General features: G+C 44.3%; 1 protein-coding gene across 1 annotated transcript in view; it reads left to right on the top strand.

The window, feature by feature from the left end:
* Positions 1-2,695: 2,695 nt before the first annotated feature.
* The window catches only part of RIPOR2 (RHO family interacting cell polarization regulator 2), a gene marked incomplete at both ends in the record, with an annotated part of 89,472 nt that continues 75,650 nt past the window's right edge, over positions 2,696-16,517 (top strand). Inside the window, one exon of the mRNA XM_079533166.1 lies at positions 2,696-2,771. Within this exon, the coding sequence (XP_079389292.1) occupies positions 2,696-2,771 (76 nt within the window). The remainder of the gene's footprint in view (positions 2,772-16,517) is intronic.

Genomic DNA, 16,517 nt, shown 5'->3' with positions numbered 1-16,517 from the left:
TCAAGAAAACAAGCTATCATCAGCACAAATACACTTGTCATTGTAACGTATTTTCCTTAAACAAGCAAAACGTAATGCCACATAGTCTCTTATATTATTCTTATTTCTTAGCCTGTATGATTATGAAAGGACAATTATAAGCACTATTTAAACATCAAGTGCTCCAGAGCTGTCACACCCTTCTCACTTCAGAAGTAATTGCAACTTCCAGCCCACACTTACCTGCTGTCACAGCTCATTTATTGCTGTAAATTAGGTGCATCAGAGCCACTGAAGTAACTAATAAAACTGAGATCACAGCTGTGCTACATTCTAATCAAAATTCACTCTTCACCTTCTAAAGTCCCCTCAATAAAGGATAGGCAGGAAGCCTAATTCTGATACATGGTGTAGAGGTTGGAAATATTCTAGGATTGTCTAAGACAGTTAGAGGGTGGATGTAGTGACCCAGTGATCCCTTAGAGTTTGGTACCACAACAATTTCAGCAGAGCCAAGGCATAATATGATGAGTTCTTGATAGGAGTAGAAATAGATGCTGGTGCCTATTCAAACACTAGAAGTACGTTGGTGGAGAAAATAATCTCAATTAGCTGCTCCTTGTGTCTCCAGCAGTGCTGTCTACCACAACACATGGCTGTTCACTCTGCCTGGTTTCCAAATGAAGTTACTGCACAATAACTCAAAACTTAAAACAAATTCTTCACAGTTCCAGAATTATTTCTACATCACACATTACTTTCATTTCTGATCAGTTCTGAATGAATAACATCATGTTGCTGATATCTGACAACATTAAATGGAGGACTGTGGAATGTTATAGCTCCCCTAGACAGAGATTTGGATTTATTTCTTTTAATTTCCAGACTGCTCAGTGTTGTCACTCTGAATCCTGTGTGAATTCCTAGTGGGAATGAACTACACATTTTCTTTAATGAAAACTTCAAGTGTAAATATCACTGAGATTTTTAAACTCACAATAGGGATTCAAAATAGCACAACTAGTCTAAGCCAGGATGAATCCAATGAACTTTAAAATTAAGCTCAAATGCATTGACTGGCTATTGTCTATCATTACAACAAGGGTGCAACATTTACCTGATTATGTCAAACCAAAAAGACATCCATGGCCTTTGAGTGACCCCATGATGAGATTCACATAGTGACAAAATCCAAAACTCAGGCAGCCACCTCTCCAGTTACACATTTGACATGGACTGCAGCCCTCCTGGCCACTGTTCACTGGTCTCACAGCAGGACCCTCGATAAAGAGAGGCTCTTGGGGTCCTATGGCTCTGCAGCACAGCTCATGAACTCTAGCTCCACTTCCTAGCTTTGCTGTTATCTGATAAAAGATGTGCTGGTGAGCATGAATGCTAACTTCTTTCCTGTCACCTAGGAAAGATTTATGGAACAAGCACAAACATATTCATGGAAGCAAATTGTGTAGATCAGGAAGTTGTAAAGTCATTGGCCCACAAATCTGAAACTATTGAATCAATGCCTATAAGTATCAAAGGTGCGGGAGGCAAAGGGATGAAGCTGGACTCTTTTCAGCAGTGTGTGGTGATAGGACAAGAGGGAACAGCCACAAACTGAAGCACAGGGAGCAGAGTCTCCTTCTCTGGAAACATTCCATTCCTGCCTGGACACCTACCTATACAACCTACTGTAGGGAGCCTGCTTTAGCAGGGGGGGTTTGAACTAGATGATCTCTGGACATCCCTTCCAGTCCCTACAATTCTGTGATTCTGGAGAATTACTTTGTCATGGGTACAATCAGTGAACATACAGATATTATAGTATAGCAGAGAGCTTGGCTATGTAGTTACTACACCAAAGCAGAAAACAGAAAAGACAGGAACACTTACCCATAACCCAGACTCATTTAGGAAACTCAAGTGGAGTAGACCTCCAGAAGAGATCCTTCCCCCCCCGTGGTCAGCTCTTAAATGGGTCTAGGAGAGGTGCAGCCAGGCTCCATCCCTTCTGGCAGCACAGCTGAATTGCCTTCACCTGTGCTCCCGTGGCTGACTCATTGCTCACTTCAGGTGATCAATCAGAGGTTCAGGCTGTGATTCAGCAGATCCATACAGTCATGGTAAAGACAAGAGCCTTGCACAGCAGTGATGGGGCTAACGGTAGCACTCTGGAGCTTACTGTAAAGTCAAAACTGAAACTAGAATATAAATCATAAAAGCTGACCATTCCTATAAGTCTAGTATTGGCATGCACACATAACGTAGCATTCTCACTCCCATAGGCTGCCAGCAATGTGCAGCGGTGAGGCCTCAAGCACAGGGCATGCTTTCTGTATAACACAGTAGACAACCCCTGGGTTTTGGATAGACCTGAGCCAAGTGGTTCCAAAAGGCTCTGCTTCTGCAACCAGCTCCTTCCCCACTATGGGAGAACCACGTGGCCCCTCAGGGCTCTGAGGCGCAGGCTGATGCTCTGTGTCCTCTGCGTCCGTCGCAGGAGCTCACGTACACATCGGGCGCAGAGAACTGGAATGAAATTACGTCCCATCACCTTCATGCATAAAATATGGCGTGGCGACACCGGGACAGCAGGGCCTTGGCGGCCTCCCGCCGCATCCTTCCGTCCGCCTGGGGCTTTTGCCGGGGCTGCCGTGGGTCTGCCTGGCTGATAAACAGGAACCCCAGGTGGCCCCGGGGACGGGTAGGGCCTGCGGCCATGGAGCTGGCCCCCTGCCTGCAGTGGGTGCGGACACGGATCTGGCGACGCAGAACCGGGCGGCGGAGGCTCTGCAGTAAGTGTGGCATCTGATCCCCTGCACACCCTTCCCTTCTCCACCTGATGGATCTTCTGTGGGAGAGGATGGCTTGGAAGGGTCCCTTCCAAATGGATAGGTGCTTCTTCACACTTTTAACAGGGGATAGGGTGTGGGGTGGGAGGAAACACCCTCACTGTCACTTTTTGATCAGCTGCATGAATCAGAAAGGTTTGATTGAACAGAACATAACCCATTCTGCGGTTTGTGAGACAGCAGAGATGATATCTGGAGCCTTGCCTCCTCTTCAGCGGTTAGAAGCTGTGCACATCACTGAGCTGATTTACATATGACTTTGCTGGAAGTTGCTGCAGCATGTTATTTGCCATTTCATCACAGTTTTACTAGAGGAATGTTGCATACCTTCCATGGTGGATCTTATGGGCTGTGGTGGGTGCTGCTGTGCAAAGAATCAAGCTCTCCTAGCAGGTGTACTTGGGCTACTGTGCTGGAAAGAAATGCTGCCTGTGGTACTGCAGAGCCTCAGCAAAGGCAACGTAGTCCTGACAAACTGGAAAAAGCAAGGGGATTTCTTTGGTTTGGGCAACTGTAGTGTCTAGTCTCTCTTAAAGATGGCAAAGAGTCCAGAGGGCAAGATGTGCGAGGAGCAGCTGAGGTCCCTGTGTTGGCTCAGTGCAGAGCAGAGGAGCTGAGGGGAGGCCTGATGGCGGCTGCAGCTCCTCACAGGGAGCGGAGGGGCAGCGCTGAGCTCTGCTCTGTGTGACAGCGACAGGGAACGGCTTGGAGCTGCGTCAGGGGAAGGCAGCTGGGGGTCAGGGAAAGGGTCTGCAGCACAGGGCGGTGGGCATGGAACGGGCTGCACAGGGCTGTGGGCACAGCCCTGAGTGCTGGAGTTCATGGTGAGTTTGGACACTGCTCCCAGACATAAGGTTTGAATTTTGGCTGATGTGTGGAGCCAGGAGTTGGACTCAGTGATCCTCATGAGTGCCTTCCAACTCCAGATGGCTCTATGAGCAGAGCAGACCAGGTGAATGAGGAATGTTGGCTGGCAATGTGAAGCATCTGCTCTACTATCAAATTTTAAAAGGGATTTGGAAGAGGATGCCATTCTGCAAAAGGATAAACATGCTAAAATGAGTATGGTGCGTGTCAGCAGGTCTGCCTGGAGTCCATGTCATTTCCTTACCCTAGTTTAGTTATATTATCTTTCTTTAGTTTATCTTTTCTTTAGTTATATTATCTTTCAGAGAGGTTGGGTTGAATCTTTCAATCTCTTAACATTGCAGCACAGGCACCAAACTCTCACATTAGCTTCCTGAACATGTTTTTATCATGAACTCAGATCCACTTTGTTCAGATTTAAAATATTGATGGCAGATGCCAGAAAATCTGTTTTTTTTAGTTGCTGGTTGTCCATGCTCAGGTGCTCACTGGTTTTCAACGCCTGCTGTTTTGCACATAATTTGGTGTGCCAGAGCTTAATGATTATTCTTCTCATTGTTAATGAAGTAGGAAAAAGAAGCAGTTCTGCTTCATGTCTTCTTAGGATTATATTTACCTTTTCCGTTTGAGTTCCCTATTCTTGACAAATATGAATTTGGCAGACAGTTTGGAAATGTATATGGAAATATCTTACCATGGAATTAATCTTTAAACATTAATTATCCCATGAATACATGTGTACCTTACTCTGGCTGTCCTCTGAGTTAACAAGAACTGCTGCCAAATGCGTGCAGCACCACTTAGCTCAAGCTGTAAGAATGAGAAATTCGAGAGCAGCAGACACTGAATAATTGAAGGAGGTTTCTTTGGTTGACAATGGTGCTAACTTTGCACACCACTCAGAGCCCCTTTTTTTCTCTTGCTTCTGGATTTGGGTAGCATTGCAGCACTAAAGAGGAAGAAAATGGAGAGGAATAGATATATTTATATACTTTAATGTCTGAAAAATATTAATCACTTGGAAGAATGTTGGCTTCATTGCTAGAAATAACTTGTGGCATCGGTGAGCACTTTGGCCTGCACCAGTGAAGGAACACGGCTTTGTGTGAGCTGACATGGCTGATGCTGAGGCCTGTCATGAGGGTTTGCTCCTCGCAAGCTCCTCATGTCCAGGTTCAGCTTGCCCTTCCTACATGTCTTCTGCTGAACACTGCCTCTGGGCTGCTGCTGTTAGAGGAGATGTGTTACTGTGCTTCTTATAGATGTGAACTTTTGAATTAAAAATATAAGATCTAGTAAGAAAACTAGGGTACTGCTGGCTTGTTTCTGAAGTCTCTGTGAGCACAGCCTGTCACTGTACCTTGTTGTTAAAGCAGCCATTCAGAGGAACAGACGGAGGGTTTGCAGTACTTCTGTGTCTGCCCCATGGCCCTGTTTTCCAGCTGAGACCCTGAAGGAAACTCCCTGTAGGCACGTGTGCTTGTGGCAGAAATGCCTCTTTGAACAAAGACATGCTTTCAAATGGTGAGCTAAGCTTTCTTCACTGTCCTGGTGGATCTGGCTGTTCCCTCCAGCCAAGAGAAAACAACTGCAGCCTGTGCCAGAAAAGCCCTCTGAGAGAATCTTGACATTCACAAAATTCACTCTCAGTTTTCTCCACACAGCAAGGGCTGACACCTGTAGATGTGAGAGAAATTGGAAAGAAAGCATAAGTTCATGATAGCTCTGTACAAGCTGATAATGGAATGAATGGCATCTGCCTTCCTGCTGGACATGTCAGTGTCCAAGGATATGGAAGCTCTTGCAAATCTTTCCTGTAGTGGAACACCTCTTCATAGCAACCCCTCTCCGTGGGTTCTCTGGCATCTCATACAGGCTGTACTGCTTTTTCTTTCATTTTCTTTTGCCCAGACATGCATGGTTTGGAATGCAGTGGCAGCTTGGGGGTTGTAAAGCAGTTGGTTTGCTGCTTTGATTGAAGCTGGCCAGTGGGTTCCATGTATATTGATGGAAAGACTGATAGGAGTGTCATCACATGTGCAATGTTTCCTTAGGAAAGCAGGCTAAAAAGCCTTGCTTGCGTCAGCGTTGGAAGCTGAGACTGAATCGCTCTAATAATAACTACAGGAATGGAACAAGTCTCAAAGCTGCATTGGGAAGAGTCTGAAAAACAACTGTTTGCTGCTGCTCCCCAAAATGTACTGGCTTCTGGCCACCAAAACATGGTAATGCCCTGGGGGGAAGGTTTGTTTCTCTGCTTTTTTCCTGAAATTTAGAAGATGTTGTTTGCACCAAAAAAACAAAACAAAAAAAAAAGCCCATCCTAGGGCATTGCTGCATACCAGGGGTCCAACCATAGCTTTTGAACAGTAAGGGTGGGCCTAACCACCTGTGTGCTGGAGCTAATGCAGCCTGTAACCATAGGAAAAAAGCTGATGGCAAACTTCAATAAAATCTTGTTAAATATTCATTGTTAGGCACTTCTCCTCACCGGAGAGGTCTACCAGAGTCATTTTATAAACCCTTTTATAAACTCTTTCTTATTTCTGCTCCAAACTAGCTGTGAAAATTATACAGGAAAATGTATGCACTGTAGCTTGACTTGCCTCCAAGTGGTGAAAAAAACAACAAGCAACCAAACAAACCAACAATCAGTCGCCACAAAAATTCAGGGGAAAGCAAGAAACAAGGAGCAAAAATGTCATCTGGAAAAGAGAAATGGCCACAGCTTAATTGTACATGACCTGCACAGCCTCATACAGTATTAGAGCCTACCATACTTCATAGTATATGTTGTCCATAGGGAAAAAGAAATAGATATATGTCACTGGAATATGGGAAAGCAGCGCAAATATATTGTCCATACTCATTAATGGAAGTTAATAGACAAGCTTTGCCAGACAAGCGTTGCTACCCTTAAATGGCAATAAAAAGAAAGTACACTGTCCTCCTCGTTCCTGGCAATAATGTAACTTTAAATGGTGCTTTTGTTTTGGGAAAGGAGGAGGAGTTTGCTTTCCTGTAGAAAGTGAGCTTTAAGCAATATTGGATACCAGCACTACATTTTGTCCGTTACCTCGGGAGAACGTTCCTTGCAAAGCATGCTGTAACACATCCGCTGGCGGGACGCTCCATGCGATGCTGCGATACTTGTGTGGGCAGAAAGCATTTCCACTTCAAGGGCTCCATTCAGTACCAACAGAGATTGATGGATTTCAGAAATGTCGAGGGCACGACTCTTTGTCTCTGCAGACTTTTAACGTGTGGAAGGAAGAATTTGCAAGTATGACTAATGCTTAGCCACTGCGGTACAAAACCTCTTCCCACCGAGCCTTTGTTAGTGGTACCCATGTGATGCTTACACTCCGTTCTTCACTAACAGGAAAATCACAAGGGGTTTCCAGGTACCTTTTGAATACAAATTAACATGCTAAGAATTTCACAGCAATAAGTCTTTGAATGCAACCCTAAGAATGATTCCATGTTTTGTTCTGTTTTTTTTCTTTCTTATCACCTCTTATATCACCTCTTTCCCCACCCCCATCATCAGGGGAGACCTCATTGCACTCTACAACTTCCTGAAGGGAGGTTGTGGTGCAAAAGGGTCTGGCCTCTTCTTCCAGGCAAATAGTAGGACCCAAGGAAACGGCAAGAAGTTATACCAGAGGAGGTTTAGGTTGGATATTAGGAGAAACTTTTTCTCTCAAAGGGTGGTCAGGCACTGGAATGGCTGCCCAGGGAGGTGGTGGAGTTGCCGTCCCTGGTAGTGTTCAAGAGGCGCCTGAATGTGGAGCTACGAGAGATGGTTTAGTAGCTTGTGGCATTGGTAGGAATGGGAGGGTGGTTGGACTAGATGATCTTGCAGGTCGTTTCCAACCTTGTGATTCTGTGATCACCCAGTGGTCCAAAGGTGTGTTTCAGAGAAGCTGAAATCACTTTGTCATCACTCACTGCAGTCAGAGATTCTTGACAGCATAATGGTGTGTTTGCAGCAGACCCTTAGCAGCACACATGGCAAAGAAAATGTATTAGATACTTTCATATGCATAATAATTAACAGGTGCTAATGTTAAGAATTTCTAGGCAACAAGTGGCAATTGCAATTACCTGTACAAAGCCAGACAAAACTTTAGTAACTTAAAAGATAGGAAGTGTTATTTTGGTTTTGTTTCCCCTCCTCCTTTGGAGGATTATGATCTGCTTTATCATTATAGACCACATATAAGCCCTCTTGCATCTCATCCTTTTGGATAAAACAAAGCTTCAGCAATTCTCAGGTGAATTATCAGTTAGTATGGAAATGCACACACAGAGCAATGTGGTGTCACTCTGTGCATCACTTAAGAGGTATAGTGCTGATGGAATAGCTGGATGTTAGGAAGAATTTCTTAACCATGAGAGTGGGCAAACACTAGAACAGGCTTCCTAGTGATGTAATTGATGCCCCATGCCTGCCAGTGCTCAAGAGGCATTTGGACAATGCCCTCATTATTGTCCTTTAACTTTTGGTGAGCCCTGACATGGTTGGACTTCATGATCTTTGTAAAATCCTTCTCTTCTCTTCTCTTCTCTTCTCTTCTCTTCTCTTCTCTTCTCTTCTCTTCTCTTCTCTTCTCTTCTCTTCTCTTCTCTTCTCTTCTCTTCTCTTCTCTTCTCTTCTCTTCTCTTCTCTTCTCTTCTCTTCTCTTCTCTTCTCTTCTCTTCTCTTCTCTTCTCTTCCATCCCATATCCTATCCCATTCCATTCCATTCCACTTCACTCTACTCAGATCTAGTCTGTCATGTCTGACATCCAGTCAAATGTAAGAGTCACCAGGAAAACTGTGCAGGGTGATGTTGCTTTGTCCCCATACCACCAAAGCTGTGCGCAGTTACTCTTCCACTTCATATCCATGTCATTCTGAAGTGAATGGAGCCAAACTTTACAAGAGCCAGGTTTCCATAGTGTAGCGGTTATCACGTTTGCCTCACACGCAAAAGGTCCCTGGTTCGATCCCAGGTGGAAACAGTGGAAATTTTGCATGGAGAGTGCAGTGAGGCTCTGGCACAGCTGCACAGATGAGCTGTGGTGCCCCATCCCTGGAGGCGCTCAAGGCCAAGTTGGATGGGACCCTGGGCAGCTGAGCTGGTGGGGGGCAGTCCTGCCCACGGCACGAGTTGGGGCTGGGTGGGCTTTGAGATCTCTTCTGGCTCAAATCATTCTGTGTTTCTATTTGCTTCTATTCTGTTATGCTATGTTATGTTCTAGTACTTTTAAAAAACTAGAGGCGGTGCAAGAGAATAACACTGTCCTGTCACAGCCAAATTTTTTTTTTTTTTTTTTGTAATGGGGGTGTGGGGGGTCTTGTGTTGGTACATTAAGACTATTTCATTCATAACAGAGGACTTCAACATTCTACTAAACATTCTGAATACCCAGAAACATCTTCTGGTGACACTGCCTAATACCATGGGATAACTAGTGTTGGTAATTGCTTACATAAAATCCATGGGAATTAAACCCACAATGGGCTAAGAGCAAATCTCATTCAATTCCCATTTGCAGCATTCTCTGAGAAGCATTATACTCCCTGAGTTATGTGGGTAAGATGGGAACTGCCCCATTGTACCTTCTGTGTGATTCTGAGAGTAATGTGGCTTCAGGTCCTCCTCTGAAGATGAAGGGGGTGGAACAGTCTAGACAATATATGTTATTATATCACTACTCTCTACTGAGCACAGCCTGTCAGACCTGCCCAAGTGATACTCTGGAGTGAAGCTGTTGTTTGCTACAGCAGACAGAAGGCAATATGCAAAGACTTGCTGGGGTTTGGTTCACTTTCCTAATTGCTGAGTATCCACTTAACCCTGCTCACTTGTGCTCCTTAGGTAATGTAATTGTTTCATAGACAATGAAAAAATTCGTTCTCTATATTTGGGATCCCAGGTTCCTCCACTCTGCTCCTTGAGATTAGTGAGATCTTAGGCTGTTCCCGTAACTCTAAGATGGATAAAATTAGTCGAGATAAATCCCACTCACAGTGATCTGCTAAAGAGGATTTCAACCTTTTTCAAAATAGGTAGGGGATTTGCACTCAGCTGAAAAAAGTAATGAGCTGGTCCAGAGCTTGTCCTTTACACAGAGTGGTTACAACATCCACAGCACAGGCACCACAACTTGCTCCAAATATAATGAATGGTTTACGTAAGCTTTTTACCTCTGTTAATCCTTTTGATCTGAGTAAGGAGAGACAGGTTGGAAAACTAAGCTGGAAAGCAAAGAGAAAGTGATGAAAAGGAACAACAGATTATGCCTGAGTAGGGCTAAAGAAATGCAAAACACACTACTGCTTAAAAGCAGTACCACTGGGCATGGAGTGGATACTAACCTGAGTATGTGGCTTGGGAAGTCCAGATGCAGCATGGAGCACCTTTTCAAGGAGAAAAACTTAGATCTCACCAGAAGATGACTTAAGCCCAAGCAGAATGCATGTGCTATCGGCAGGGACTCTAAATCATGATGTTTATGAAGAAACGAGTTGTAGTCCCTTGCAGATTACTGTCCTGTCTCATAGGCAGAGGTTGCATTTTTCAGAGCTTTTGAGTGCTGGAGGCAGCTTCCCATTGAGGGCACGGAATCCTGAAGTCCTTTTTGCAAGTGGCCTTCAGAAGCCAGCATGTAGTTGCCCACAGCAGAGCTCAGGCTGCACAGCAGGAGCATGGTGTTCCTCCCAAGGGCAAATACTGCAGAACTATTTGTAAAGCATCTGCATTAAATAATGGAAAGCAGCTGCTTTCTGAGTGACAGACAGGCATAACGAATGTCTGCATGCATCACACCAATTCTTGGAGGAATACAGCCTTCCAGTGAAATACTACCATTCCAACATTAAGACTGAGAAGTACTTTTCATTTTACTCAGAGTTGCCAAACTATTTGAAGTCAGCTCTCACTTCTAACTTTCATAGCAGCTGCTCTCCAGAATACCCACCAGAAGGTGCCTTCATATTTATGAGAAACAAAACTTTCCACTTTCAAAAACTTTACACCACTTGCTCTGATAGGAGTGAAGATGCTGGGATAAATTCTCTGTATGCAAACCAGCCTTTCAGAAAACAAAATCCAGATTTTAGGCACCCAGTACAGGTACTGAATAAAAGTGAACATATTCCAAGTATTAAGGAAACACTATGCAGTAAAAGAATACCGATAAGCTTGTCAACTTCTCTGCAAAAATGCTTAGCAGGAGTATCCCTTATATATTCCTGTATAAAATGTACAGCCTTATAATGTTTTGAAACAACTGTACTTCAGCAAAACAGGCCCTTTCATTTAGTATAACATTGGAGATGGAGCCCTTGTATTAAGGCAATGGCTGTCACAGTCACCACATTACAGCACTGCAGTAGATGGACCCAAAACTGGGGAGGAAAGCTCCTTGACACAGACTTGTCTCCATTTCCCACCCCTGATCATTTATAGAGCACTTGGAGATTAGAGTCTCCCAACAGGAGAAAGGCGCCAGGAACCTGAGAGTCTGGCCAGGTCGGGGGAATCACTGTGAGGGAAAAAAATGGAAGATAAAGTAGCTCCCGCAACCAGCTTTATCCTACTTATCCTTTCTATTTAAAACCTGCACTGAAGAGAGTTCCGGACCTGAGAGGGTTTAGTTTTGGAAAAGGGGTGGGCGGGTGCATAATTGAATTGCTGCTTGTTTGGAGCGGCAGTACAAAGCCAGGAGCCCGCACTGAGTTCCTGAAGTGTAACCCAAAAATGTCACATCACTTTGAAACAGAAAAAAACTTCTAAGAGGAATGCAGATGGAGCAACTCAGTTTGCCTGTAATTGCTTACATTTCCTCTGCTTTCATAGTGCAAGAATGCTAGATACATCCAGTATGGCTTAAAACATAAGCAATTAATATTTCACCTACACGTGCATATTGGGTCTTTGTAATATACCCAGATGTTCTTCAGAAGCACCAAAGTATTTCAGTAAGTTTTTCAGCAAGAACTGGAAAACAGCATCCCCTTGATGTAGCAACTACCAACTTAAGTACTTTTGGTGAGCATGCAATCATAGAAATGTTTGAGTTGGAAGAGACCATTAAAGGTCATCCAGTCCAACTCCCCTGCAATGAACAGGGACACCTACAACTACATCAAGTTGCTCAGAGCCTCATCCAGCCTGACCTCGAGTGTCTCCAGAGATGGGACATCCACAACCTTCTGGGCAACTTGTGCCAGTGCTTCTCTTCCCTTATTATAAGAATGTTTTTCCTTAAATTGAGTCTAAATTTCTCCTCTTTTAATTTGAAACCATTTCCCCTTGTCCTGTTACAGCAGACACTCTAAAGTGTCTGTCTCCCTTTCTTTCTTACAGCCTCCATTTAGATACTGAAAGGCTGCTCTCAGGTCTCACTGCAGCTTTCCCTTCTCCAGGCTGAACAGTCCCAGCTCTCTCAGCCTGTCCTTGTAGGAGAGGTGTTCCATCCTTTGGATCATTTTTATGGCCCTCCTGTGGACGTACACCAACAGGTCCATGCCTCTCCTGTACTGAGGACTCCATATCTGGATGCAGTACTCCATGTGAGGCCTCACCATCACACAGTAGAGGCTCAGGATCACCTCCCTCACCCTGCTGGCCACGCTTCTTTTGACGCAGCCCAGGCTATGGTTGGCTTTCAGGGCTGCAAGGGCACATTTCTGGCTCATGTCCAGCTTGCCCTCCACCAGTTTCCCAAAGTCCTTTTCAGTACTGCAGTGCTCAATCCTTTAATCCCCCAGCTTGTATTGGTAATGGGGGTTGCCACGACCCAGGTACAAGACCTTGCACTTGGCTTCGTTGAACCTCATGAGGCTCACCCGGGCCCTCTGCTGGAGCCTATCTAGGTCCCTCTGCACGGCATCCCGTCCCTTAGGTGTGTTGTCTGCATCTCACAGCTTGGTGTCATCCACAAACTTGCTGAGGATGCACGCGATCCCAGCATTCTGGCTCTGTAGAAAGGGTATTTTTATTTTGAGTGTGTTTCACAGCCTGGAGCTGCTGTGGTGTTTGTGTCAACAGCTGTGACAGCACAGCCTTATCACCTACAGCCTGGGACCTGCTGCAGGGCTGGTCCATGTCTCATCATTGTTTACAAAGACCACAGTAACCTAATTGTTTTTCAATCAGATCACTAATTTTAGATCAATCACTACTGCTGATGTTAGCATTTTTTCTAACAGAAAGAGACATTTCTTAAAAGGTCTACGGTGGCATCTTTAATGATGGCAGAACTGCTTAAGGAATGTGGTTATGCTTTGGTCATCATGCTATTTGTGTTCAAATTTGTCTATTCAAGCACAGATAAACAGTCTCTGGAAAGGTCAGAGAGAGGCCTGGTAGAACTAAAGGTAGAACTATTTGTTTTGTGCTACCCTGCAGAATTAATCAGTTTGAAGTGTTCTTAGAGATCCTTTGTGCCACTTTCAAGACTTGTGTGTTGCTGGGCTACATATTCAACAGCCATGCTGCGTGAATTGGCTTTTCTGGAGGATGTGGCTTTCTGTTTTGATGTTTGTAGGAAACCTGTCTTTTCAGATGAAATGAGATCTTCCCTGGTGGAAGACACATCTAGTTAGAGGAACTAGCAAGAAATCCATACCAACAAAAATACCAGTCATGATACTTATCATACAGTGAAGGTTTGGAAGGGGAAAGGAAATAGGGAATGTGACATTACTTGAAGCTGATTATTAGGACCTTAAAGGTTAATTGTGTCAAAACTCTAAGAAAAGCATTGTCTCCTCTGCAACTATGACTGGAGGTCATGATCTTATTTTTCTGGCATGTGTGTATTGTGTATTGCTTTGGTACTATGACACAATTATTCTGGTATTATTTGATACTGGAGAGGAATGGAGAGCTGCACTTGTACACAGTCCCAAAGGCCCCTCTCCTGCCATCACTCTCTATTTCATCAAGCAGCTTGTCCTGCAGTATTACTCACTCCTGGGAGGCTTTCCTCAGGTGGTTTTTTGTTTTTTTTTTTTTTGTTATTTTCGGGGGGTTTTTTTGAGAAAATTTTGCTCTTGCTGTCACTGAAAAGCAGGAGCTGAAAACCTATTTGTTTTGGTGGCAGATGGCATTTAGAGGGCATTTATTCCTTGAAGGCAAACACATGTGCCCAACTTATGAGCTCATATCCACAGTGACTTCACAATGTGACTGTGGCAGAGATGCTGAGTTGCTTATTCCAGACCACTCTAATTAAGCTCTCCATTAAAAGAAAGTAGTAAAAATAAGTTGTTTCTGTTTGTTTGTTTGTTTTGTCCCAGTTACTTCATGGGGATTGTTCTGTTATATAGAATAAAAGTATGTCTTCACAGAAATATTCAGGTTGGTACTGCAAGATATCCCATCCCTGGAGGTGCTCAAGGCCAGGTTGGATGGGGCCCTGGGCAGCTGAGCTGATGGGGGACAGCCCTGCCCATGACACTGGGTGGGCCTTGAGGTCCTTTCCAACCTAAGCCATTCTGTGATTCTATGATTCTATGACTCAGTGATTCTGTGAAATGGAAATAAATTATGTGCCTAATAAATCTGTACACCCTGATAAGTCCACTTCACATCAACTCTCTTGGTGGCACATCTTTGTTAGAGCAGAGTATCAGAGGGCTGAGATGAGCTTAACTCTTGCTCCTTCCAGATCCTGTGGGTCCAACAGGATGCTGAGGCTGCTTTTGTTCCTTAGGAAGGGGAACAGAGGTGCTTGCAGCCTGTACTTGCCCACCATGTACCCCTACACGGAGCTGCAGGCTCCTCTCCTAGGCCCCAGGACTGGGAGCTGCTGATGGATATATGTAATTACCAGCTCTGGCTGAATGAATCTTTTCCCATAGAGTTTATGACTCATGAAGCTTTGCTGAAAAATTTATGGTCTGTTTTAGAGTTGTGACTCTAAGGAACTCTTGCTTGGGGGAGGTGAGATCCAATTCACTTCTGGTTGTTGCAGAAAAATGGGACATTTCTTACTGAGTCTGTCCCAAAAATTGGATTTTAAAGTGATAAGACATAGGTAAGACGGAATTTCCTGTTTCTTCACAGAACAAAAGCCTACCTTATTCACAAGGCCTTCGTGTCTGTTTGCTCTAAGAAGGGCAGCTGATGATCATCAGCCTTTCTGTAATACACATCATGTGACTTCTTTTTGCTTCTAGACATTGTGGGCCTTAATTTAGATTGAAAAAAAAAAATTGTCAAGAGTTGCCAAAAAAAAAAAAGTCATGCTGAGATGTTGCAGCTCATCAAATCAAAATGCAAGATAAAACGAATATATCTTTGTTCAGATAATGTGGCAGACAGTAAGGAAGGCATTTCTCATCTCATATGAGATGCCTTTCTGAGAGCTGTGACTCTTACAAGACAGCAGCTTCTTTCTGGAACAGGAGCATGGCTATAGCAATGGATGCTCTGTGAACTCAGGCAGACCTCCAGTGCCCACGGATTGAGCATGATTAAACAATGCTCATTTTTGAGCACATTCCTGGTTGCGGCAAAAGAAGATCAGTGACAGAAGTAGAGGAAATTTACTGCAGCAGTTCACCAGACTGAATACTGGGGAAGTATTGAGATGCTCCTGTTAGCACTGTCCTGAGTGCACACAAGGAGTTTGCTACAAAGCTGGAAGATGTGTGCACCAGGGTGCGTAGCTGGTGAGTAGTTTGCACTGCGACTCCTCCACATTTGTTCACAGAACTACAGAATCACAAAGGTTGGAAAAGACCATCAGGATCATTTAGCCTCACCATGAACCCATCACCACCATACCCAGTAGCCATGTCCTTCAGTGCCACATCTCCATGTCACCTGCAAACCTCCAGGGATGGTGACTCATGTGGTTGTAATGCTGACTTTGATATCATTACACTCAGTTCCTCTTTTCACGTTCATTAGCCACAGCAGTATCATTCATGTTTTAATTGGACTAAACACCTCCTTTTTTCTGTCCTTATTTCAATTGACTCAACAATGTGTTTCCTTTGATAAATATCCAGAGACACTATAAATGAAGATGTTGGTAGGAATTAATTCTTTAGCTTGTGTGAGTGATACTAAGCATCTGTGACATTCATTAACTTCAAGTTACATCCATCCCTTTATGGATGGGACTGCTGACTCCACCAGGCATCCTCTGCAGGAACCTACAGCTACTGTCTGGAAGCACTGAAAGTATTCTGAACATGTTGCTAGTTAATGCCTAGAACTGCAAGAGGGGCAAGAGCTGCTTGTGCTGTGCCAAACCACACATTGGCACATATGTTGGGAATTCCATGAGGACACTCAGGAGAGCCAGCTACTCTGAGCTCCATCACAGAGATCCTGGTGAGAACAGGTGAGCACTGGTGCCAGCAGCAGGGTAGATGGCACCCTTAGAAGCCCACATAAAGAGCTTTTTGCCTGGGGACACCTGCTGAAAGAAGCCTCAGGTCTGAGAGGTGTCAGGATATTTGTTGCCCACTTTGGGAGTCAGCAGTGGGACACTAGGTGTGCATGAAACTAGTGAAAAGTGGGCACCTACGACATTTGAGGAGCTTTGACTAGACTGGGTCTCAATGCCATCAGAGGACATACCAAATCTGCACTCTGGGTGCAACCATCCTCTCCTCTTTTCATTCAGTCTGTCCATTATGAATAACCAACCAGGATCACACAAGAGACTCACTGTAATTAGTTTCACAACAGTTTCTGAGATCTTTGTGAAAGATTTCCACTGTACTCCACTTACTACCTTATATTGTGTCTGCATTCACAACAGCATGTAATTCTGAAAAGTAATGTCCTTTCTCTTTGTTTCCTCTGC

Source organism: Tetrao urogallus (assembly GCF_951394365.1).
Source record: "Tetrao urogallus genome assembly, chromosome: 3".
Taxonomy (NCBI): Eukaryota; Metazoa; Chordata; class Aves; order Galliformes; family Phasianidae; genus Tetrao; species Tetrao urogallus.
This window is presented reverse-complemented; position numbering and strand designations above follow the sequence as displayed.